General features: G+C 38.8%; 2 protein-coding genes across 6 annotated transcripts in view; both read right to left on the reverse strand.

The window, feature by feature from the left end:
• CEP192 (centrosomal protein 192) overlaps positions 1-17,164 on the reverse strand; it is a 134,623-nt gene extending 117,459 nt beyond the window's left edge. For 2 of the 3 annotated variants that reach the window (XM_045458934.1, XM_045458932.1), the window contains exons 1-5: positions 16,527-17,164; positions 15,698-15,870; positions 9,855-10,022; positions 9,010-9,135; positions 683-858 (exon numbers count right to left, since the gene is read on the reverse strand). In XM_045458934.1, the coding sequence (XP_045314890.1) occupies positions 683-858; positions 9,010-9,135; positions 9,855-10,018 (466 nt within the window). In that variant the 5' untranslated portion in view covers positions 10,019-10,022; positions 15,698-15,870; positions 16,527-17,164. Of the gene's footprint in view, positions 1-682; positions 859-9,009; positions 9,136-9,854; positions 10,023-15,697; positions 15,871-16,298; positions 16,502-16,526 lie in introns of those variants that run through there. The other variant, XM_045458933.1, reaches the window with a different exon arrangement.
• Positions 17,165-21,322: 4,158 nt separating this feature from the next.
• Positions 21,323-24,875, reverse strand: part of SEH1L (SEH1 like nucleoporin) — a 33,701-nt gene continuing 30,148 nt past the window's right edge. Inside the window, exons 8-9 of one of the 3 annotated variants that reach the window (XM_045458935.1) lie at positions 24,711-24,861; positions 21,323-21,993 (exon numbers count right to left, since the gene is read on the reverse strand). In XM_045458935.1, the coding sequence (XP_045314891.1) occupies positions 21,798-21,993; positions 24,711-24,861 (347 nt within the window). In that variant the 3' untranslated portion in view covers positions 21,323-21,797. Of the gene's footprint in view, positions 23,642-24,710; positions 24,862-24,875 lie in introns of all 3 variants that reach the window. The other 2 variants (XM_045458936.1, XM_045458937.1) reach the window with 2 other exon arrangements.

Here is a 24,875-nt window from a genome sequence, read left to right on the forward strand (position 1 = left end):
TCCCTCTCTCTCTGCCCCTTCCCTGCTCACGCTCTGCCTCTCTCTGTCTCAAAAATAAATAAAAACATTAAAAAAAAATTAAAAAAAAAAAAAAAGAAATAATAATCTTTTAGAATTTATAATTCACCAATGTATATAAAAATAAGTTTAGGAACAAAAATGACTACTGGTAAAAATATAAATTAATTGGAGCAGGGGCGCCTGGGTAGCTCAGTCGGTTAAGCGTCCAACTTTGGCTCAGGTCATGATCTCGCGGTTCGTGAGTTCGAGCCCCACGTTGGGCTCTGTGCTGACAGCTCAGAGCCTAGAGCCTGCTTCAGATTCTGTGTCCCTCCCTCTCTGCCCCTCCCCTGCTCACAGTCTGTCTCTCTCTGTCTCTCAATAATAAATAAATGTTAAAAAAAATTTTTTTTAATTAATTGGAGCAGGAAATGTGAAAAGTGTGTCTTGCACAAAGGGTGCTGCAACCATCTGACAGCATGATTTCCTAAGGAGCTTTCAGCTTAATCAGCAACAATAATTAACAGATTAAAAGACCTTTTCCTATAAAAATATTAATAGGTAAACGCCAAGCCATAAGTGTTTTCAGTTTCCATATCACAGCTTAAGATAAATACCAAAGACAAATGAGAAAGGAAATTGAAATACATACGTTAAGAAGTAATTTCTAAATGTTCAGTACCTTGCACTTGTTCCAGTGGTGAAATCCTATCAAAATGATTTTGGCTCTGAAAGGATTCTGCAGTTTTAGCCTGCTCCTCTTCTGTTCTTGCTATATTTCTTTGCAAATCAGACTCTTCGAGAACAGCATCTGACAAATGCTGACTTTCTATATGGTTCTTTTTCTTAGAGATACAACTTTTTCATTAGGGAACAGAATGATGATGAAATGTTAGTTATCTTGGGTAAATCAATAAAATAGTCATTAATCAGTTATGTATTTAATCTCCCCAAAAGAAAAAATGGATACAGTGAAAAGAAAAATTTCTAGGACCAGCCAGAAACTATTACTGGGTCCACTGTAGGTGCCCTGGGGACTGCACTACCATTTGGGGTCCAGAGATACACAATCTACCAAAATCAAATATAGCATCTTATTGCTATTCTGCCTTGCACGTTATAAAATGGGGGTGTTTTCTTTCTCAAATATCTCTGAATCTATCACATCTACAGAAAAACTCAGCTTTCTAAAAACAAGACAGACTTAAACAATACTGATATATTTGCCAAAAAGCTGATTCTCTGAATTACTAAATGCTTTACATTACTTTTAGCCCCTGCCACTGGCCTTGTCCCCATCTTTGTATTTCTATTGTTTTATATATGGATGACAGTATTTTTCCTTAAAGGCAATTTTTTCCTCCCAATCTCCTACAAAACTTCTTGGGTCTGATGCAATTCACCAGAGCCCTCCACCAGCAAGAGGAAGGGTAGCAATGAACTTTTTAGAAAAAGGCCTCTAAATGCAATAAATTCATCATCTGACAAACTGATATCTTAGGGTCAGGCTATAATCTGGCCAGGATGGATGAAATGAAGATAGTCCTTCTCTATTCCAAGTGCTAATCCCCTGTGCCTGAGGCAACTCCCAACTCTAATTCACCTCCCAGGTTTTCCATCTCTTTATTGAGGCTGTAATACACAGAAAGCCATTACCATTAGTTCAATCCAAAAGTGCATTCATAAGTAGATAAAGGAAAGTTTCACCCCAAACAGGAGCTGAGTAAAAGAGAGGGTAGGGGTAGGTGAAAAGACTATAAATGGATACAAAGTTGTAAGATATAGAAGAGAGAAAAAGAGGTGGGGGTGCAGAGCAAAGGAATCCAACAGAATGAAAAGGCAATCTACTGAATGGAAGAAAATATCTGCAAATCATATCTGATAAGTGGTTAATATCCAAAATGTATAAAGAACTCATACAACTCAGTAACAAAAAACAAACAACAGAAAAAAACCCATAAAACACAAAAAACAAAAACCCAAACAATACAATTAAAAAATGGTCATATCTGAAAAAGTATTTTCCAAAGAAGACACACAGATGACCAGCAGGTACATGAAAAGATGTTTAACATCAACTAATCATTAGGGAAATGCGAATCAGAACCACAATGAGATATCACCTAACACTTGTTATAGTAACTATTATTTAAAAAAAAAAAACAAAAAACAAGAAATAACAGGCATTGGTGCAGATGTACAGTGCTAGTAGGAATGTAAACTGGGAATGTAAGTTGGTGCACCCACTATGGAAAACAGTACAGAGGTTCTTCAAAAATTACAAATAGATCTACCGTATGATTCAGCAATCCCACTGCAGGGTATTTATCCAAAGAAAACTAAAACACTAACTCAAAAAGATATATGGCATCCCCATGTTCAATGCAGCATTATATACAACAGCCAAGATGGAAACAACCTAAGTGTACATCAACACATGGGTGAATAAAGAAAAAGTGATAATACATACATAATGGAATATTGTTCAGCCATAAAAAAGGAAATCTTGCCATTTGTAACAACATGGATGGACTTTAACGGTGTTATGGTTATTAAGACAGAGAAAGACAAATACCACATAATCTCATTTATATGCAGAAAATAAAAATGAAAACAGAAAACTAAGCTCATAGATACAGAGAACAGATTAATGTATCCCAGAGGTGGGGACTGGGGGTAGGAGAAATGGGTGAAGGGAGTCAAAAGGTATAAACTTCCAGATATAAAATAAGTCACGGAGATATAACATACAGCATGGTGATTATCAGTAATAATACTATATTGCATATCTGGAATTGTTAAGAGAGTAAATCTTAAAAGTCCTCATCACAAGAAAAAAATTTTCTGTAACTATGTAAGGTGATAGATATTAACTAGACTTAGTGTGGTAATCGTTTCACAACACATACAAACATCTAATCATTACATTGTACACCTAATATAATGTTATGTGTCAATTATATTTCAAATAAATAAAATGAGCATATGAAAGAGAAAAAAGACAATAAAGATCTCTATGTGACTTTTTAAAAATAAAAAAAGTTGGGGGCACCTGGGAGGCTCAGTCGGTTAAGCATCTGACTTCGGCTCAGGTCATGATCTCACAGTTGGTGAGTTCAAGCCCCACATCAGGCTCTCTGCTGTCAGCACAGAGCCCACTTCAGATCTTCTGTCCCCCTCTCTCTCTTCCCCTCCCTCGCTCACGCTCTCATTTTACCAAGAATTAAAAAAAAAAAAAAAAAATAGAAGGTGGTAGGGAAGGCAAGTTGGTTACATGAAATAAATAAAAATAAAAAAGAAGTCATGACATTCAGGTTCATTTCATATTTTAAAGGCCCCCACTCTAAGAAGAGCATACACACTTGGCCCTTAAACAAGATAAGGGTTAGGGGCACCAACTTCCTGCACAGTTGAAAATCTGTGTCTAACTTTTGCCTCCCCCAAAACTTAACTACTTACTACTGTTGATGTAGAAAAAACATACATAGTCAATTAACACATACTCTGTATATGTATTATATATTGTATTCTTATAATAAAGCTAGAGAAAAAAATGTTATTTAGAAAATTATAAGGAAGAGAAAATACACGTATAGTACTATATTTATAAAAAATAATCTGCATATAAGTAGACCCATGCAGTTCAAGGGTCAACTGTAGTGTGACCGTTAGAACTTTATAACAGAGCCAGTTAACCACCTCCCCCCAAATCTACTTCCTCAAAACTAATGGGCTATCCACTTGCCCATTAAAATTCTTCAAATTAAGTCAAATAAGTTTCAAGTAAAAGTGGCAAGAGTAACTTCTAGGAGTGCATGAAAACGACAGTAAGAACATCTATAAAAGTAAAGCAATCCAGGGGCGCCTGGGTGGCGCAGTCGGTTAAGCGTCCGACTTCAGCCAGGTCACGATCTCACGGTCTGTGAGTTCGAGCCCCGCGTCGGGCTCTGGGCTGATGGCTCGGAGCCTGGAGCCTGTTTCCGATTCTGTGTCTCCCTCTCTCTGCCCCTCCCCCGTTCATGCTCTGCCTCTCTCTGTCCCAAAAATAAATAAACGTTGAAAAAAAAATTTAAAAAAAAAAAAAAAAAGTAAAGCAATCTGAATGAGAGCCACCAGTCTTAGCCCAAGCTTACGTCAGATTCTCGAATCTGAAAAGCAGATGGGGTACGCAGGAGAAAGAAAGCTGTGGTCCAGAACAAGAACAAAAGGGCCCAGAAGCAGAAAGCAAATCTGCCAGGAAGAGCTCCAGAAATGTTTCCTGACTACAGGAGGAAGGAGGGCAGGAGGGAGTCTGGAGAGAGGGGTTGACTGAAAGTCTACCAGATGCCTGTGCTGGGCAGTTTTCCACTCCTGCTCCCCAGCCAAACAAAACAACAGTGTCAACATGACATCACACACCTAGGATGGCACTTCTCCACACAAGGCATATGAAACACCTGTGCAGAATGAAATTATAGTGGTGACAGCAGTGTTAAACACCTGGCATGAATGGAAGACTCCCCAGCCTGCTCACCCCAAAGTGAAGCCACCAGGAGCACTGCCTAGCTTGCACGAAGACCTAACAGAAATGAGACCTGGATACCCACTAGCCCATACTAGCAATCAAGAAGGCAGCCATAAATCAGATTCAGGAGAAGGAGCAGCTTGAGAGATAAAAATAAAGATGAACAAACTAAACAACCCCAGAGACAAGGAATAATTTATAGAACTTTGAAAAATCCCAATTAGTATTCTCAGAAAATGTTCAAGTAGCCATTACATCCACAAAAAGGAGTTATAAAAAATGGAAGACTAGGGCACCTGGGTGGGTCAGCGGGCAAAGCGTCTGACTCTGGATTTCCACTCAGGTCATGATCTCATGGCTTGTTGGTTCAAGCCCCATGTTGGACTCTTCACTGGCAGCACGAGGTCTGCTTGGGAATCTCTCTCTGCCCCTCTCCTGCTCTCTCTCTCTCACAAAATAAATAAAAAAACTTAAGGGGGGGTGGGGGGAGAGACCAGAAAAACGAGCTCTCAAAATTATGACTGCCAAATGATTTAATTGAAGGGTTGGAAAAAAACTGGGAACTTATCTAGAACATTGTTTGCACTGAGACAAACAAACAAAAACAAACAAAGGAAAAAATAATGGAAATAGATCAACCCAGGCAATCCAAACAGTAAAAAAGAAAGAAACATAGAAAATTACCAAAGTAATAATCATCTAGAACTAAAGCACACAGATTTCTGGACGATGCCAATTAGAATTTGGTGGGGGGGGGGGGGGGTGGGATGAGTACAAAAATCACCCACCACAGACTGAGAGAGGATTCTAGGAGTTTCCAGAAAGAAAAAAGTTCAGACACCAAAGGTCAAGGATCAAAATGACATCAGGCTTCTCATACTATGTAGCTATGCCTTCAAAATATTGTGAAAAGTTATTTTCATCTTTAAATCTTATCCTCAGCTAAAATATTCATTAATTCCAAAGTTAGAATAAGGATATTTTTAAGACATAAATTCCACCCTCCCCCAGAAGGAGGCACAGGAGCCATCCTTCACATGGGTGAAATGCATAGCTCTGCAGCCTGTGGAGCACCATCACAGCAGACATAGAAGTCTGGCTCTCAGACAACAACCCAGATCTTCAGACTACTCAATGGAGGCAAGGAATAGCCCCAAAGCACTCACCTCCACGCATCGAAAGTCTAGAATGAGGCCAGTACACTGTACCTAGGACTCCACCTCACCAGGTCTCCTATCTTCCATTAACAGGGATCTACAAGACCACTTCCCAGATCTCCTGGCCCACATCAAAGAATCAAGAGGCTACTACTGATACTCTCCTCCCTTCTCCTCATATCCACTGTCTCATCACCAACATCAGTTCAGTGGGGCTAACTTCATTCAAAGATCCACAAGCACATTCTCCCCCACCAATCCTCCCCAACAAACCCTTCTACTGTACCTTCAAGGTACAGTGCTGGATCAGCCAAATCTTGTTATTCCTGAACTCCTCCTGTGAACACCCCTTTCACCTCACGCTTTAGGGAAAACCTGGATGTCCTATGAGGACACTGCCTGCCCTAAACACTGGCAAATGAGAACTGTCATCTCTCCCACAGCCTTGGAATCACTGGGTGTAGAGATGGAATGTGTGTCTCCATCAACATGTCCTCTCGGTACAACTTCCAGATCACCTTTGCTGAAGTCTCTAGGCCTAGAGTCCTACAACCCCTCATGTCATCTGCCTTAGGACCTCAACTCTATAATGTTCTGACACAACCCAAGCCCCCAATTCATTCATACCACCACATCTCACACTCCCTCACCCTTCTGCTATCCTTTCCTCTTCCTTAACCTAAATCTCATAACCAATCATCACACATCCTCAACTTCCTTATCTTTCACTGCTTTCATCAAACTACAAGCCTAGTTAAACCCAACTCTCCCCTCACACCTTGCCAGCATCCCTGCAGCTGAATGTGGTTGGGGAAAACACCACAATCACATTAAATTCATTACCATGACCCTGGTGGGACTCCTGATGCTGTCTGACAATCCCACTATTTCCCTCTCTGTTCACACTCCCACACTCCCGTGACTGTTTACATCTCTCTACTCCTCCTCCTCCACCCTATGTTGATGACCATGCCTCCTCCTGCACTAAGAGACCCCAAGCACCGAAAAGACAACATTCAAATTCCTACCACCACATGTACCCACACATACTGCCTTCCCACCTGTAATACAGAGGAACTATCCATAGTCCTCCCTCTCTCGTCATTTCCTCCATGGCATGTTAGATCCCGTCCACTCTCATTTATGTAAAGGCATTGCTCTGGCAATTCTCTTTTCTTTTTATATAATCAGACTTTCCTTTTCCAGATCATTCCTATCTCCATGTAAACTTGCAATAACTTCTCCCACCATAAAAAAGAAAAGAGAAATAACTTCTCTTGACCTACTATACTCACCAGCTATCACAGCCCTGCATTTTGGCTGACTTTTGCAGCAAAACATACCATCTCCAATACTAACCTCTGACACTAGTGTACCTCCTCCTGCTTCCACCGAAGCCACCTGACAGGGCTACCTATGACCTAACCTATGCTAATTCCAATGGTCATTTCCTAGTCCTCAGTTTTTTGGACACAATTGGACCCCTCTCGCTTCTTTCACATATGCTCTTTATGTGACTTCTGAGATACTGCTTTCTTCCTACCTCAGGCCAGTAATTATTAGTCTTCATGTCTATTCCTCCTCTCTCCACCTTAACGTTGAAGTGCCCCGACATGAGGCCCTGGTGCTCTTCTCTTCATCCACCTCACCCCCTTGATAATCCAACCTCCTAAGTGGTCTTCCTGCTTCCAGACTTGCGTCCAAACAGTGTATTCACCCCACAGTAGCCAGAGTGAACCTTTTTTTTTTTTTTTAATTTTTTTTTAATTTTTTTTTAACGTTTATTTATTTTTGAGACAGAGAGAGACAGAGCATGAACGGGGGAGGGGCAGAGAGAGAGGGAGACACAGAATCGGAAGCAGGCTCCAGGCTCTGAGCCATCAGCCCAGAGCCCGACGCGGGGCTCGAACTCACGGACCGCGAGATCGTGACCTGAGCCGAAGTCGGACGCTTAACCGACTGAGCCACCCAGGCGCCCCCAGAGTGAACCTTTTAAAACAAAACCCTCTAAAGGTTTCCATCTCTCTCAAAACCCTTGCTCACCCCACAGCTGCTTCCTTCCTGCTGACTGAACCTAGCTTAGGGCCTTTACACTGACGCAGCCTCCACCTGAAATCCTCTTCCTCCTGATGTCTTCATGACCAATTACCCCCTTCAAGTCTCTGCTCATATCTTACACCTCCTCAATGAGACCGCCACTGATCATTCCCTTCAGCCTACCCAATTACACTCCTTATCATGTTCTACTTTTTTCTAGCACTTTTCCCTTCAAATATACTATAAAACTGTATATTTTAATGTCTTTTTGTTTAATGTCAGTTTTGTTCACTGGTATTTCCTAAGTACTTAGAGAAGTACCTGACACACAGTAGGCACTTGGTCAAAAATACACATGGAATGAATGAGTATGCAAAGAGTTAACATCTTTAATATATAGAAAGCACTTATATCCAAATGTTACCAAGAGGCAATTCACAACAAAAATATAAGTAATGAATAAACATTAAAGTATGTTCAATTCCATAAATACTCCATTATGAATTCAAACACAGAAAACTTTAAGAATGCCTGTAATACCACCATCAAGAGATAACTACCATTTACATTTTGGTTTATAGCCTTCCAGATTTTCTTCTATGCATTTATGCATGTGTACAAATTTTTTTACTTCTAAAATCAAGGATTAAAAATAATACCACCAAATGTTGGAGAGGGCTCAGAGAAGCAGGCATTCTCATGTACATCTTTTAGTGGGAGTATAAAGTGGTACAAATCTTCTAAAGAGCAATGTGGTGATTTTGTAACGGTCTTTAAATTAAATATTAACTCAGCAATTTCAATCCTAGGAATTTATCTGAATAAAATAACCTACTAGATGTGCAAATGTATAAATAAAATTCAGTAAATTTGTAATAGCAAAATCTCAATAATCTAAATGCCTCACATGGTGCAGCCACTAACAGGACACAAATATACATTAATTATAATTGAAACAAGAGCACATTAATTTTTAAAAGTTAAAAATAGTAGGTACAGTTTAATCCTGTATGTGTGAAACAATTTAATATACATATGTATAGGTGCACAGAAAACAGTCTAGTTAGTAAGATTATAGACTTATTGTCTTCCTTATAATTCTCTGTATTTTCTACTTTTTTTAATGAGCATATATTACTTTTGGAATGAGAAAAGTTGTTTGGAAAGACTAAAAATGTTTGTGATTAAAATTATACAAAGAAAACTCTTAAAGATTCTTAGACTTACTCAGAGACAGAGTCACACTTTCATTTTACACAGGATGAGACCTGCTTTTAGGACGGAAAAAACAAAATGAAGGTATGAACTTACTCATCATCCTGGAAGCTAAGGTGTAACTTCTCTCTTGATTCAGCTTCACTCTGGCTACTGGGAGATGACTCCGATGGAACTGAAAACCTCCTTTCTGCTAAATAAGATGCCTGGATATCAGAATACCTATACGCACACAAAATGTTTTTGTTAATAATTAAATTATGCACATTTAAAATTCACCGTGACATAGAGCTATATGACTATAACCAACTGAGGAGGGATGAAAACAAATAGGGCCTCTGGTGTTCAAAATCATCATCTCATATAAAAAGCTCTGAATATCTGTGCATCAACAATGAGGTCTGTCTGTACTAAACAAGAGTCACCGAAATCTTAAAGCATAAAGTTTTTAGAGAGTTAACTCAACCCCTTCATTCCAAAGGTAAAGATAATGCTTCTTTCCAAACGTTTAAGGGAAGTAGTTAAGATATTTAAGTATGGGCAAACTTTACACATCATACAAGATGGATAAACTGGACACAGCACATATGGAGATACAACTCAAATTACCAGCTACCAGTAACGCTGAACTAATATAAACCCAAAACACTATGAACAGAAAAATGGATTAGTAGACCAAAAGGTCCCTGGTGCTCAGTTCCAAATCCACCCATCCACTAGTGATGAACACAATGGTCTAGGGAAACATACAATAAATTTTTTATAACAATTATATATATATGAATATATACAAGAGATATAAACACATGTGATATATTTATGTATATATAGTATACATAAAGCAAAAGCTCAAGCATGGCTGAGACATTTTTACAGAAGTATTAATGTATTACAGGCGTTTTAAACCTTAACAAAAAATCGTCTTTTCAAACAATTCTTACCTGTTATCAGTCATGGATCTATTTCTAGCAAGTGTTGAAACAGCGACAGGTAAGCCAAGATTTGAAGAAAGAGTGACATTTTCCAAAATCTCACTATTACCAAGTAATGAATTGGTTAAAAAGCTTGGAAAGGACTCTTCAGCTATACCTCGAAAATCTTCCATCTCACTGCAATAATAAAAGGTTTTTATAAATCAAATACTACTATAAAACTTTTTGAAATGACCATAAGTCTCATAAATCTTAGAAAACTGATAAATCTTAAGGGAAAAAATCATTTTTTTGGAACACCACAAAGAGATATGATCAGCAAGCATTTGGAGGTAAAGTAATTCTCAGAGTACTTTGCTACTTCCTGAGACTATAAATGTCAAACTATCTTTTTATAATTAACATAGTAACAAAATATAACACAGCTTAATTTACTCATATTTGCTATATAACAAGGAGTATCAATTGCCACACTTATTTAGTAAAGAAGCAAAGAAGACACACCCTGCAGGAATATACAGATGATTTCAGGAGTACTTACATGTCTACTGGTTAAGTATTGATTCTAACATGGAACAGAAAAAAATTGAACCAGAAAAATCTAGCCCCTGATTTCAGAGATTATTATCAAGGATGAGGAAATGTTAGTTTAAAAAGGGAGTCCATTCAAATAAAAATATGTTAAATAAAGTATACCTCGCACATGGACAAGGCAAAAATGGTGAAAGTGGTCTACAAAGGACTAACTCGAAAACACTAGCACAGAATCTGTACTACTGAGAGCCTTCAACCAACATTGGCCACTGGTTCTACTTGACCCTGATCACAGTACTCAGGAGATTTAATCTCAAAAATGGTTCAGAGTATTTATCATGTAAGGGGTGTAGGAATTCAGTAAAAAATTAAATCAGGAAAGCCTCAATAAACGAGAGTACTAGCCCTATACCTTGAAGAATTAGCAGAACTTTTATAGGCAAAGTATGAGATGAGGGGGCTTTTAAAGATGACAAACAATAGCAATGGGTAAAGAGAATTAAGATTTATTGCATACCTACTACCTTAACTCATTTATCCCATTTTATGAATGAAGAAAACACAATGAGTCTAAATTAGCTAAATTTACCCAAGGTTGCACAATTAGTAAAATTCAAACCCAGGTCTGACTCCAAATTCCACTCTAAGTGTATGTTGGCAATAGCCAAGTGCTCCAATGTGTTTTGGGAATGGGTATACAAAAGAACATGGTGAATGAAACCATGGAATCAGACTCTGAAAGCCTTAAATGGTGTATTAGGAAGTATGGTATGTATTCTGCAGCCCAGGGAAGGACTGATCCTGGCAGCCTATGTCAGAGGAAGGCAGAGGGCTTAATGCCTGGAAGGATATTCAAAGAGCTACCACAACTGGTGAGATAGAAGATAACGATGGACTGTGTTGGGGCCAATGACAAACACATTAAAGTACAGCTTTTAGGTGATATGGGCTAACTTAACTACTCTATAAAGTAGAAAACATTCATAACTCATTAGAGAGGTATAAAATGTATCTGTGAAATATCCATGCTCCTGTTGGAAGCTCACCTCTCCACCACCTGCACTTGATCCCACCCCTATCACCAATGCAGTGACAACCACTCCAGCAACTGGCCCGCCTCCTAAACATCATCAAATATTCTGTTGATTCCCACCAGCATGCTGTTAGATCCCCATGTTTTAAAAAAGCTCCTCCTAAACATCATCAAATATTCTGTCGGTTCCCACCAGCATGTTGTTGGTTCCCCATCTTTTAAAAAAGCTTTCCCCTACCTCATACCTGATTGTCCCCCTGCAGCTGCCACCACTTGCATCTGCACTCCCTTTACCACATACTCCTCCAAAAGGAATCATTACTGGCATCCGATTTCACCCTTGCCATTTCCTAAACCCGCTGCAAACTGGCTCACCCCATCAAAACGCTTGTCAACATCACCACTGAGCTCCAATAATCCCATGGTCAATTTTCAGTCCCGTCTTCTTTGACCTACCAATATGGGATTGTACTCCTTCCTCATAGAAATACTTTCTTCACTGGCTTCCAAGACACAGCTGTCTGGGCTCTCCAACCTAACCAGCTGCTGCTTTTCCTTCTCCTTGGCTGATTCCTCCTTATCTCCCGGACTTCCACACAGTGAAGTCTCCAGGGCTTGCTCCTAGATATCTTCCACCTACCCAACCTCTCTGGGTGATTGCCCTCAGTTTCAAAGTTTTAAATACAATATGAAATTTATATCTCCAGCCGGGCCTCTCCCCTGAACCTCAGATACGCAACTACCTACTGTCTAGTAGTTTTCACTTACATATCTTAAAGGCACCTAAATCTGAATCTTGATTCCATCTCATTGCAGCCCCCTCAAGAAGGCCTGCTCTGAGGCTTCCCCAGAGAGAAAATTACAACTCCATTCTCCTGTTGCTCAAATCAGAAATCTTAGGGATTACTAACCACTGCCCCCAACACACAGACACACACCACCCTAAATGCAATCCCTAAGCAAAAATCCCTAACCAGAACCTATCATTTCTCACTACTCCCACTGCTACCACCTTGGTCAGGCCACCACCACCTCCTGCCCAGATAATACAAAAGCCTTCCAACTATCTCCACACCTCCACTCTTCCTCCCCTAGTCTATTCCCCACACACTAAAATTATCCATATAAAATAAGTCAAATTCTGTTACTCCTTAACTCAAACCCTCCACTGGTTTCCCATCTCATTCAGACTAAAAATCAATATTTATAATGGCTAACAAGGGGCTGAATAATCTTATCTCATCTCCTACCACTCTTCTCCCTTGCTCACTCCATCCTCACCATCCTAACCTTCCTGCTGTCCCAACAACTCACCAGGGCTCCAGCCTCAGGGCCTGTGCCCTGGCTCTAACCTCCACCCAACACAATGAAACCCTAGATGGCCTCACATTTTGCTCCTTTACTTCTTTCAAGTCTTTGGGTAAAGGTCCACTTACCCTACCTGGTCTTCCTCACCAATCTTCCTCATCAATGCCAATTGTCTTGCCCTCCTTTCTTTTTTCTGTGGTGCTGACCACCATCCAGCATGCTATATAATTTACCTGTTTAACTGTTTTTTCTCCGTATTAGAATGTAAGCTCCATGAGGGCAAGGATTTGGCCTACTTTACCACTGAATTTCTATCTAAAGCAGTGCCTTGCCTAGAGTAGATCCTGAATAAAGTTGTTGAATGAACGAATGTCTTCATACTATGTCAATTCATAGCAAATTTATCACCAACTATTATATAAGCACCATTCTCACAGATCATGCCCCAGTATTTCTTTCTTCAGTATTTCTATTTTTTTTTCTTGATTTCTATACACATGTGCAAAACCATCCCATGTTAGTACTTCCTGCCACCACCTTCTCACCTCCTCTTCACAGCCAAGTGTCTTAGAAGAATCCAAATTACAACTTCTGTATGTCACTTGACATCTTTCTCTGTTTCTTACATGGTAGGAATATCCAGGATTCCGATCTCAGAGCTTAGGTTATGCAATGTACATCTTACACCCTTAGGTAGGGAACTCAAACTCGAATGCTTTTAGGCACAAATACTATCAGACAATAGGACTCCAAGTGGAGGCCAACTAGAAGTTACAGACCCCACTTGAACACATTTCAATTCGGTAAGAAACACCGCTGCCAAATAAAACACATCCACTGGTGGAGCCCATTCCTGAGGGCAAAACAGGTCTATATCTTTCTATATGTTTCTGTGTCTGCTATCAACACTCTCCTCTACTGAAAAGGCTCCCAACCAGTCTCCACACTTCTATTCTTGCCACCCTACAGCTAAGTCTCCACACGGCAACCAAAGGGACCATTAAATACAAACCAGGTACCACACCCCTATTGAAATTTTCAGGGAGCCACCACACCCTCCAGTCCTGAGGCTCATTCACCACATACTGGTGTCTCTGTTGCTGTAACACCCAAGCTCATCCCTGCCTTGGGGCCTAGAATACTCTGCTAGATCTTTGCACAAGCTAGCTCCTTCCTAACATTCACCTTAATTTAAATGTCCCATTGTAACAGAAGTGATCCCTCATCATTAATCAAGTGTAGCCCCACAGTCTCTCACAATTGTTTTAACTTCTTCCAGCACTCATCACTATTTTTGTATTTTTCTTCCCCCACTAAAAATATTTTTCCCTGAGACATGAACCTTGCCTATCTGTCCATCACTCTTACCTAACACCTATAATAATGCCTAGCACATATTTATGAAATGAATGAATGACTGATAACATCTTTGATTTTAGGATATCAGTTTCTTAGGGACCCGTCAATCTCATTCACCCATATATACTCAGTAACTTATACAGAGTTAGGAATATGAACTGGAACAAAAAATGAGTTGAAAGAAATAATCTATACCCCCTAGCTACCTAGCTGACATACAGTGTCTACTCTATTACCAGATAATGCACCAACTACTTTATATACATTTCTCTAATCCCTGTATCAAATCTGCAACATAGTCATTATTCCTACTACTGAAAAAACTGAAGCCAAGAAAGGGAATTATGAGAATTTTCCAGGCCACAAAGCACAAGTAGGATCAGAGGATTCACAGCCAGGAAAGTCTGCCCCAGACTAATCTTTTCCTCTGCACTAACGCCATCTTCCTCATTTTGAAATCACCTTCAGCCCAGACCTCTCTATCCTGAGCTCTAAACTCCTATTTCCAAATAGCTCTTTGACATCTACTTTACTCCTAACTGGCTCTTAAGTTCTGCAAAGTTAACAAATATAAAACCAAACTCATTACCTTTCCTCCACCCACTCTTCCTATTATCTTTAATTTTACCTATGTTATCCCTATTCTTGTTCTCTCAATTAGTTATAAAACTCCAATGCTTCTAACTCCAAATAGATTTCTAACTCCAAATAGATCTCTGGAGCTAAGATCCACTTCTATATTCCCAACATCTGCCACCTATCACCTTTTAATCTAAACTATTGCACAAGTCTTCCAAGTAGCCTCCCCACATCCAACCTTGTAATCACTAAGTCATTCATTCATTTACACATATGTAAACCACATTAAAATATATACCAAATTATTTGAGGATTTATCCTTATTTAGAGTCAAATCCAACAAAATTCAGATATTAAGCAAAGATCATTCATGCAACAATCATTATCAAATGCAAACAATGAAACACACTCTACTTATCACTGGGAATGCAAAAATGAAGCTGCTCCCCTCAGGGAGCTGACGGTTCCTATCAATTATGATCAACTATGATCCTTATTAATTATGACAGTGTTAAGTGCTGGGATACAGCTTTGCTATGGGACCAGTGGTAATACAAGCCAGGGGAAGATTCCTTGAGATGTAATCTAATATCTAGTCTCTCGTTTCCAGAAAGGATTACACCTGTTCTAAACCATCCATGGATATACTACATGCCTAAATTTTCCCAGAAGGAAAAATTCCCTAAATTCCCTCTATATTGCATTACCCACCCCTCTTCCATCACCTAAAAGTGAACACAACATAACATTACCTTTCCTTTTACTATATCTTAACTATGTAGCTATCTTTGGGATTTCTCTTGCTATTTCCTTAAAGCAGGAATTTCACATTTGAGTTTCACATTTCAGTTTACTAATATTTAATTGCTTTAATTACATTTCTGGGTACATATAAATTAATTGGAAGTCTACATGTATAATTTAAACATTCAAAACCATATGCTGTCAAGCTTCCCTAACATTCATCATTTTTTCTTGGTGTTCTAAGAAACAATCTGTAATCAGGTATGCATTTAATATATTACTTTTCAAAGCTTACCGTAAACTTTGATCACAAAACTGAAATTCGGTGAAAAATTTTGATTTTTGGAACAGTAAAAACTCCAGTCGAATGACCTCAAAATGGCAACAGCAAACGGAGATACTTTCATAAAAACAGCTGTCCTCCAAACGACTGTCTTGAAAAGGACCTCATGTTTTACTAAACAGACTCTGAAATTAAGAGACATCAAAAGTATAGGGATATTAAACATTGTCTCCTTTCATGTTTTTTTTTTTTCTTCATACAGAAACCAGATCAAGGAATGTAGGAAAGGTACTGGGAGTAAATGTGAACGCGGCCTAGCAGAAACCAAAACAAAATGTGAAAAATCGGGTGACACTGGCAGACACCTCTACATTTACTTAACAACGTTACTTCGTGGGTCAGTCTTGGATGAAAAGGAGAAAGAGTCGCCGGTCACGACACACACGAAGCAAACACTCCAGTCAAGGCACTTTCCAACAAGAAACTCCAGAGCAAAGCGCATTGGTCCCTGGAAGTCACCATGTGGAAGGTGGGGAACACAAAGATGTGATCCCCAAAATCAAAACCCGTTTCTTTCAAGGCAAATCTCTCAGAGGCGCCCAATTAAACTCACTGAGCAGAATTCAGCGTGGCGGCGGGGCTGAATGCAAAGGGGCCGACGGAACATGACCGCCGGGCTCCAGCCAGCGCCCCGCAGTCCCGGGCCCGGAGCCTGAGCCCCGCGCCCTACCCCGGCCCAACCGACACTGCCCTATCAGCTCGGCAACCAAAATGCCTGCCGAAGGTGGATTCACCTGCCCCCTGCCAAATCACAGTCAAGACACAGTGGACCCCTCCTCACCAAGCCCGCGACTCCAGGGTCGGGAGCCGAGAGTTGGCCGGAAAGGTCCAGAGGGAGGGGACGTCCCGGTGGCACTGCAAATGCGCCTGCGCATATCCCCCGCACCCGAGGCCGCCCGGACTGACCGTACAGCGCGCCCTCAGGTTTACGTCCGTTCGCGGCACGAGCCACGGGGCGGGGACTCAGAGCCGGCCTTGGATTGGACGGCGAGAAGGGACGGGGCGAGCAAGAGGCCGGTGATTGGGCGAGTACAACTAGTCCCTGAATTTGAAGCGAGGATGCCGCGCGCCGCAGGTCCGGAGGAGTGGAGTGCTGCGAAAGGCTCACCGCCCCGCGAAAGTCCTTCCCGCTATAGCTGAAGCGAAAGCAACGCGATGAAAGCCTTGGCCAACTTGGGGAAAAAAAAGCTTACCGTATGGAGTCTGGGACCCCAAAACACCATTACTCACACTCAAAGCAGTATTTCTGGTGAACAAATTAGCTAATACTACCTTGAGTTCAGTACTGTTGTCACTTTTGGTCTTTACAAGATCAGATGCAGATCTTTTCTATCCCTGCTTGGCAGACGCTGAAATGTGTCGTGATTTGCCTTATGTTATACACTGCAATAAAGCTTCATTACGAAATCATGTCTCAGGATCCAAGCTTCACGATAGTTCGCTACATCTAATCGCCTCTTTGTGACGGAGTAAGGATGGTCCGGGGTGGAAAGAGGTGAGATAAAATTCCTCCCTAATTCCCACGTTTTCCTGTTCTCCTTAGGGCCACACTGACTTCTGCTTAGCCCAATGCTTTAACTACCACTTTACTGAACCCATAGAGGTAATTCAATTTCATGCCTTTCACTTTCCTTTACCTCAAAATGTCTTCCATAGTCTGAGAAAGAGTCCTGCTTTTCCAAAGCTAACTCTTTAACTTCATTCATGCAACAGTTACTGAATGTTTAAGATGCACCGGCACACTTGGGAGTAGAGAATGAAAAACACAAAATTGAGTTTAACAATCCTTACTCCTAATTTTAGCCTGTTGGGGAATGACATGTTTCTTTGATCACTTTACTTTTCTACGTCCTCTAAAATACTGCTCAACTAACATTCCCGTACACCTTCTCTACTGGTTCCTTTCTACCTTTCTACCTTTAGAAATGCTGCCCCTCTCCACCCAAAACCAAAACCAAAACCAGCTCACCTGTTGCTGGATTCTGTTTTATCACCTTAAGACCATTCTGTCTCTCCCACCTTTAAACTGCCTCCACTTTCACACCTTAATGTCATTTATCCCATACTTATTTTATCAGAACTAGCCTCCTGTCAAACTCAATTGATGTCTCTGCAATTCTCCTGGCATTTTTCTTGAAACCTTCAAGCCTTGGCATTTCCAAACTGTAATTACCCCTACTGTACCCTTGTCCAGACTCAATGAACAAAGATAAGTGGAGGAAATTTTCTGAATCCTGAAAAATAAACCTATTAGCTTTAGAACTGAAAGGATGCTACTTGAGTGTGTAATGAGCCATCCTTGTTTCACAAAGTAGCTGAACTGTCTACACCATGATCACATAACTGGAGGTGAACTGCTGGAATATATGTCTATTCATTTACCCTACACCCCTTGTACCCAACTCCATAAATGTCCTTTTCCTCCATAAAAATCAAGCGATCAAGCTCTCCCAACACCCAGCAACCTAGTGGGACTCTAGTGACAAGGATCTATAATCCAAAGTATCTGCAAGCAAGAGAGAAAACACAGACTTACGCCAGATAACCTAAATCTCAATCCTGGCTCTCACTTCCTAGCTGTGCAGCCTTGGGCAAATAGCTCTAATCTGCCTATTTCTTCACCTGTAAAATGGGGATAATTAGAGCACTTCCCTCAGAGGTTTGTTCGAAGGATTAATAAATTCACATAAAGTATCTGGAAGAGCACTGGCACATGGAAGTACTCAAAAAACATTAGTGTTATCCAACCTTACTTGCCAACTGAAAAGGAGGCATAAAACTCCCAGTAAATTTCAAATCTTCTTAGACATTGGGTAGAGCTTGCAGAAGTCCCGGGCTAGAGATGAATGCCTCCCAGGGAATGAAACGTGACATCTACCCAGTTAAGAAAAGGCAGTCATCTCCCATAGGGTCCCCTTTACCAACTGCTTTAAGTGGCAAACCTCAGCCACGGATATCCGAAGCCGCCTACAATGTTACCACAAAGTTTGATTCTAGATTAATCTCCCACCAGCTCCCCCAAATAAACCTTACATCAGACTAATATCCTGTTGCCCGAACACAGCCCTGTCATCTTTCATCTCTGGGCCATCACCTTGGAAATCCTACCCTCCTCTGCTTCAACTACTCCATCTGTTGAAATCCCACATTGCTTCCAAACCTGGCCAGCTCAAATAAATCACTTTGTGTTTCAACATTTATAATGAAACTGAATCCTCACTACCTTCTGTAAATTCTGTAAATACCTTCTCTATTTTTACATACCCCAGTGTTTTATAGCACAGTATCACAGAAGATGTTCAATATTCACTAAATTGGATAATCTCACTTCATTATCCCATTCTAACCCTAAGCACCTCTACAATGATTAAAATCTCAAAGGTGTCGATTATTAATTCTGAGCTAGATTCAGTCTTAAGTGAGATCCCTTGCTTTGAAGCTAAACAAGCCAACAAGTCTAAAACAAGTCCTTTAACAGAAGACCTCTGAGATTTGGAAAAGACTTTTCTTCATACGTTGGAATGCTAAAATGCTAACTTGATAGACAAAACATTTTAATGATTAGTCACAAGAAAGTTCAAATGTTCCTTAAGTTTAAAAATTAATCTCTTATCAGTTCTTTATCCTTTGCAGGTTAAGAAGCATCAAATGTATGAGGCTACTCATAGGAAAGATGCCTTTGAAAATTAGGTTATAAATTATATGATTTTAACAATTATATATGTGATTGAGACACATATGAAATACTTTTCAAATTACATCCTTCTCAAGTCCTAAAGAGACTTAAATACTTGGTAATTCTTGAGAAAACTGAACCAAAACAAACATTACTAGTTCTATAGTTTTAATCATTTTACCATAATTATTGTCAAGTACTTTCTGATTTCAAATTTTAAAAGTAGCATTAAAATAACGTGCAATTACAGAAAAGGAAACAACCAACAAAACTAAAAGGCAACCAACGGAATGGGAAAAGATATTTGCAAATGACATATCGGACAAAGGGCTAGTATCCAAAATCTATAAAGAGCTCACCAAACTCCACACCTGAAAAACAAATAACCCAGTGAACAAATGGGCAGAAAACATGAATAGACACTTCTCTAAAGAAGACATCCGGATGGCCAACAGGCACATGAAAAGATGCTCAACGTCGCTCCTCATCAGGGAAATACAAATCTAAACCACACTCAGATATCACCTCACACCAGTCAGAGTGGCCAAAATGAACAAATCAGGAGACTCTAGATGCTGGAGAGGATGTGGAGAAACGGGAACCCTCTTGCACTGTTGGTGGGAATGCAAATTGGTGCAGCCACTCTGGAAAACAGTGTGGAGATTCCTCAGAAAATTATAAATAGACCTACCCTATGACCCAGCAATAGCACTGCTAGGAATTTACCCAAGGGATACAGGAGTACTGATGCATAGGGGCACTTGTACCCCAATGTTTATAAGCAGCACTCTCAACAATAGCCAAATTATGGAAAGAGCCTAAATGTTCATCAACTAATGAATGGATAAAGAAATTGTGGTTTACACACACAATGGAGTACTACATGGCAATGAGAAAGAACGAAATCTGGCCCTTTGTAGCAACGTGGATGGAACTGGACAGTGTGATGCTAAGTGAAATAAGCCATACAGAGAAAGACAGATACCATATGTTTTCACTCTTATGTGGATCCTGAGAAACTTAACAGAAACCCATGGGGGAGGGGAAGGGAGAAAAAAAAAAAGGAAATTAGAGTGGGAGACAGCAAAAGCATAAGAGACTCTTAAAAACTGAGAACAAACTGAGGGCTGATGGGGGGTGGAAGGAGGGGAGGGTGGGTGATGGGTATTGAGGAGGGCACCTTTTGGGATGAGCACTGGGTGTTGTATGGAAACCAATTTGACAATAAATTTCATATATTGAAAAAAATAATAAAAAAATATAATAAAATAATGTGCAATTAGATTGGAAGTCAACATCCGTCAGTTGTAGGTGTTAGTCTACATACTAACTTCCTACCTTTTTAAATAAATGTCATGCTTACCTCCAATTTTTTGATTGTTTGGATTTTTTTTTTTCAACATTGTATAAGGAGATATAAGCTTTACCGTCTAACAAATAGAATATAGCTGACCCTTAAACAACTCAGGGGTTAGATGGTGCCAGTGTGCCCACAGTCAAAAATCTGACTCTAACCTTGGACTACTTAATAGCCTACTGTTGACTAGAAGCTTTACCAGTAACATAAGTAGTCAATTACCACCTATTTTGTATGTTATACATGTAAAGTAAGCTAGAGAAAAAAATTGCTATTAAGAAAATCATAAGGAAGAGAAACTACATTTACAGTACCATGCTGCATTTACTGAAAAAAATCTATGTATAAGTGGACGAGTGTAGTTCAAACCCATGTTGTTCAAGGGCCAGCTGTTCATTCTGTTTTCATAAGGCAACAGATTCATATCTTTTAAAATATATTTTATTAAATAATCTACTTGGAGAATAATTACAAAAGCTTTAAACAGTAATTCCAAGTAGTAAAAGGCAATTTCCTTTCAAAAAAAAAAAACCAGAGTCCATTATTATGTTTTGCTGCTTTATACACAGGAATGATTTATTTTACAAACTAGTCAGATCCAACATTAGCCTGTAAATTTTAAAACATTTCTTAATATGTCTCAAAGGCAAAGTGAACTCTATGATATGCTTTCACATTAACCAGAATGACAAACCATAAGAAAATTAACACCATAACAGTTCAAGATAAAACGAATAGGCACTTTGAAAGTGAAATCAGCTACTGTAAATCTCATAGTTCACGTTACTTGTACTTATCGCATTTCATCAAAGGTTATCAACCAGTGAGGCAAATGTTCCTTTGATGCAGAGGCACAAACACATTTAGGTTCCAAACACTGTGTTCTGGTTGTAATACATGCAAGACGGACCCTAACTTAGAAAAATCTTCTGAAAGAAAATGAAGAAAAACAAAAAGCAGCCAGGAATGAAAGCATTTACAAGCACTTGAATAAGGCCTTTAAGTGTTAAATCAGTGTTTTAAACCCCTTCATTCTCAGGTAAGGGATTAAGAGGCCGAGAGAGAGATCGTCTGCGAGGGTGAGGATACTGGAGGTTGGCAGTGTCAGCATCGCAAGAGTGCTCTACCAGAGGAGGAGGAGGAGGAGGAAGGAGCTGGGCATAACTGGACCATCTCGATCCAGCCCGTGGGGAATCCAGAGGGGGAAAGAAATACCTGAAACAATGAAGACAGGAACAAAACACCAAAACAAAACAAAAACAACAGAAAAAAAAAAAAAGAAAAAAAAACAGAAGAAAAAGAGAAAAGTAGTAAATACAAAGAGAACCAAAGAGGAGAAAACACATGCTGGAAAAAAAAAAAGCTTTAGTATATTCATGCCAAAACTAACAGAACATAATCGCAAAAATCAAGACCCTTACTCAAATCAAGCTTGCTTAAGCAAGTATAGAAACTTGAAAGAAAGAAATACAATCTGTTAAACTTAAAATGTTAAAAAAAATTATCAGTATGAATGTTACAAAAAAAGACATTTTATAATTTAAAACATTTTCTAATCTTTCAGAAACATATTTGATGCGATCCTGGAAATTTACAAATCTAATAAGCTTTTTATTTTAAGCAATGCTTCGTTTGTAGTAGCAGCAGGCACATGTTTTGTAGTGCATACAGGACACTGAGAACCAATCCAAATATACTTTCACAAAGTATGGCCAGCTATTGCAATATACTTCTGAAGAAATACAATCTTTGAAAACACTTAGCTGCTTTTCTGCAAAAACTTTAAATAGTACAAAATTTTGATAAGTAAAAGAGCTCAAAGAATATGTCCTATTGTTATTCTTCTGCCATTTTATAACTTACCCGTAATACTTAAGCACATTAGCAAACAAAGACTTCTAGCTTTGTCATCAAGGTCAAAGTTCTAAAGAATATGAACTAAATGAAGCAGCCAACTAAATTAAAATCCTGAGGCTTGGAATGTGGAGGTTAATGTGCATGCACAATTTCAGCAAATTTTTAACTGCTCCTCTTATAGTATGTTTCCAAATTTTGACTTGAAGGAAAACTTAAGCCATGGAATTACACCATAAAAAATATACAAGCACATATTAGAAACATTTAGCTCTTTAGTGAATATGAATTGAAAACTTACAAAGATGTTTTCATTTTACTACCATATTATAAATGAAGCAATACCATATGTTTAATTTGGCCACAAACTGTACAGTCAAATTACTTTCATTTCACTACTACTTCTCTCACTCCTTTACTAATATTTTTTAAATATTACAAAGAAATGACAGAGTTGTATTAAATAAGATCACGTATAAGCCAATTCTACAAAAGGTAATAAACAGATTAGCACTCAAAACAATCTTTATGAAAAATATTTATTCAATCTTCAAATTAAAATTATAAAAATTCATCATTTTTGCTTACTGTTTTAGAAAACAAAAGAAATAAGCCTATATTCTCCAAATGGAATAAAGTGGTATTTTCCCTCCTCCCAACTACTTACAAGGATAGTAACAATCCTTTTAATTTTAAACCCATGTTAGTTTCGGGAACATTTCAAAAAATTGTTTTGGTGACAATGTCTCAACAAAAAGCCTCTCCATTTATATTTCAAAAGTTTCAAATAGTGTCAATAAACTGGCTAGTACAAAAAAAAATGATATACACGGTATTTTTAAAGGCCTTTTGGATTGCGTTTAGTAGTAAGCAGGCTGCTGGTGTATCTTGGGAGAGGTCAAACGGCGCTGGGGAAGGGGAAAAGGAGCTCGCTTTCCATTCCTGTGTGCATGCAACAAGCAGCAAAACAGCAAAGTTACTCCAGTTAGCTGGTACTCAGCTGTGCTTTCTGTTAAAGGACATAATACAAATGGAGAAGGGAAAATGCATCACAGATCTAACACACACGGTTATTGGCACAATAAGAATACAGATCAAAACTTCAAAGCTCTTTACAAAAGAATATACACAGTACAGGCAGCAACCAAAAATCAGATTTTTTTTTTTTAAATTAACAGTAGTATCCTTTGTTTCATGAAATCATTTTTATAATCTGATCTCTTCTGTGGTAACCTGAAATTGTTTACATGCAAATACTTAAATCTCAAAATCAAACAGGACTTTTTAAATAAAAATTTAACATTATAAAAATAGTTGAAGAAATTTTAAATAGAATTCTAAGATGACAACAGAATAACCACAGGACAGTTTGTTAATAAGGACCATGCTTTGAAGTTTCCTGAATCGTATTCCAAATTATTCACAAAGGCATATTAAAATAAGCTGATCTTAAAAATTCACATATTTGAAATCTGAATATGAAAACAAAGGATGACTCTTCAGATCACATTGTCAAGATAAACAAGAATCTAAAATATATTAAAAATTCTAAAAATCAAGAAATCACAATTTACCATTTTCTCTTACAATCTCCATTAAAGGTTTAAACACACCCACACACACACCCAACATCCACAAAACACATTTAACTCACTCTCATCTACAAAGGCTTAATGTATTTTATTGAAAATTTCAGCTTGACCTAATTCAAAGGCTACACTACTACCACTAACATACTAATGCTCATCTAGGACTAAAATCCTCAGCATTATCCCAGATTTGCTCTTCATCTTACTTGAGAAGCAAAGTAAAATCTTTAAGTTATAAACATTTCTGACGGACCACTAAATTTCAGAATATAATTTAGTTTGTTTAATGGCTTAACAATCTACCTAATAAATATTATGACTATGTAAGCTAAATACAGAGCTAACAAAGTGAATTTTTTCTAGTATTATAATTGTGTATGAATTTCTTTATTCAATCTTAAAATCCATGAAATTACACACCTTTAGTCTGGCTATCAGAATGATTTTAAAAAGGAGATAATTTCTAGTTTTCCCACAAAAACAGCCTACCTGCCAGAAGAAGATCCATTTAATGAATTTTGAAGATTTGGGATATTTGAACCTAGGGAAGGATTTGAGTTTCCCTGCTGAGAATTCCCAGTGACAGGGCTCCCATTACCTTTCAAAATACCAGTACACTTCCAATTGTCCATATAATTAGCTGAAAGGAAAATG

Source organism: Leopardus geoffroyi, chromosome D3 (assembly GCF_018350155.1).
Source record: "Leopardus geoffroyi isolate Oge1 chromosome D3, O.geoffroyi_Oge1_pat1.0, whole genome shotgun sequence".
NCBI lineage: Eukaryota > Metazoa > Chordata > Mammalia > Carnivora > Felidae > Leopardus > Leopardus geoffroyi.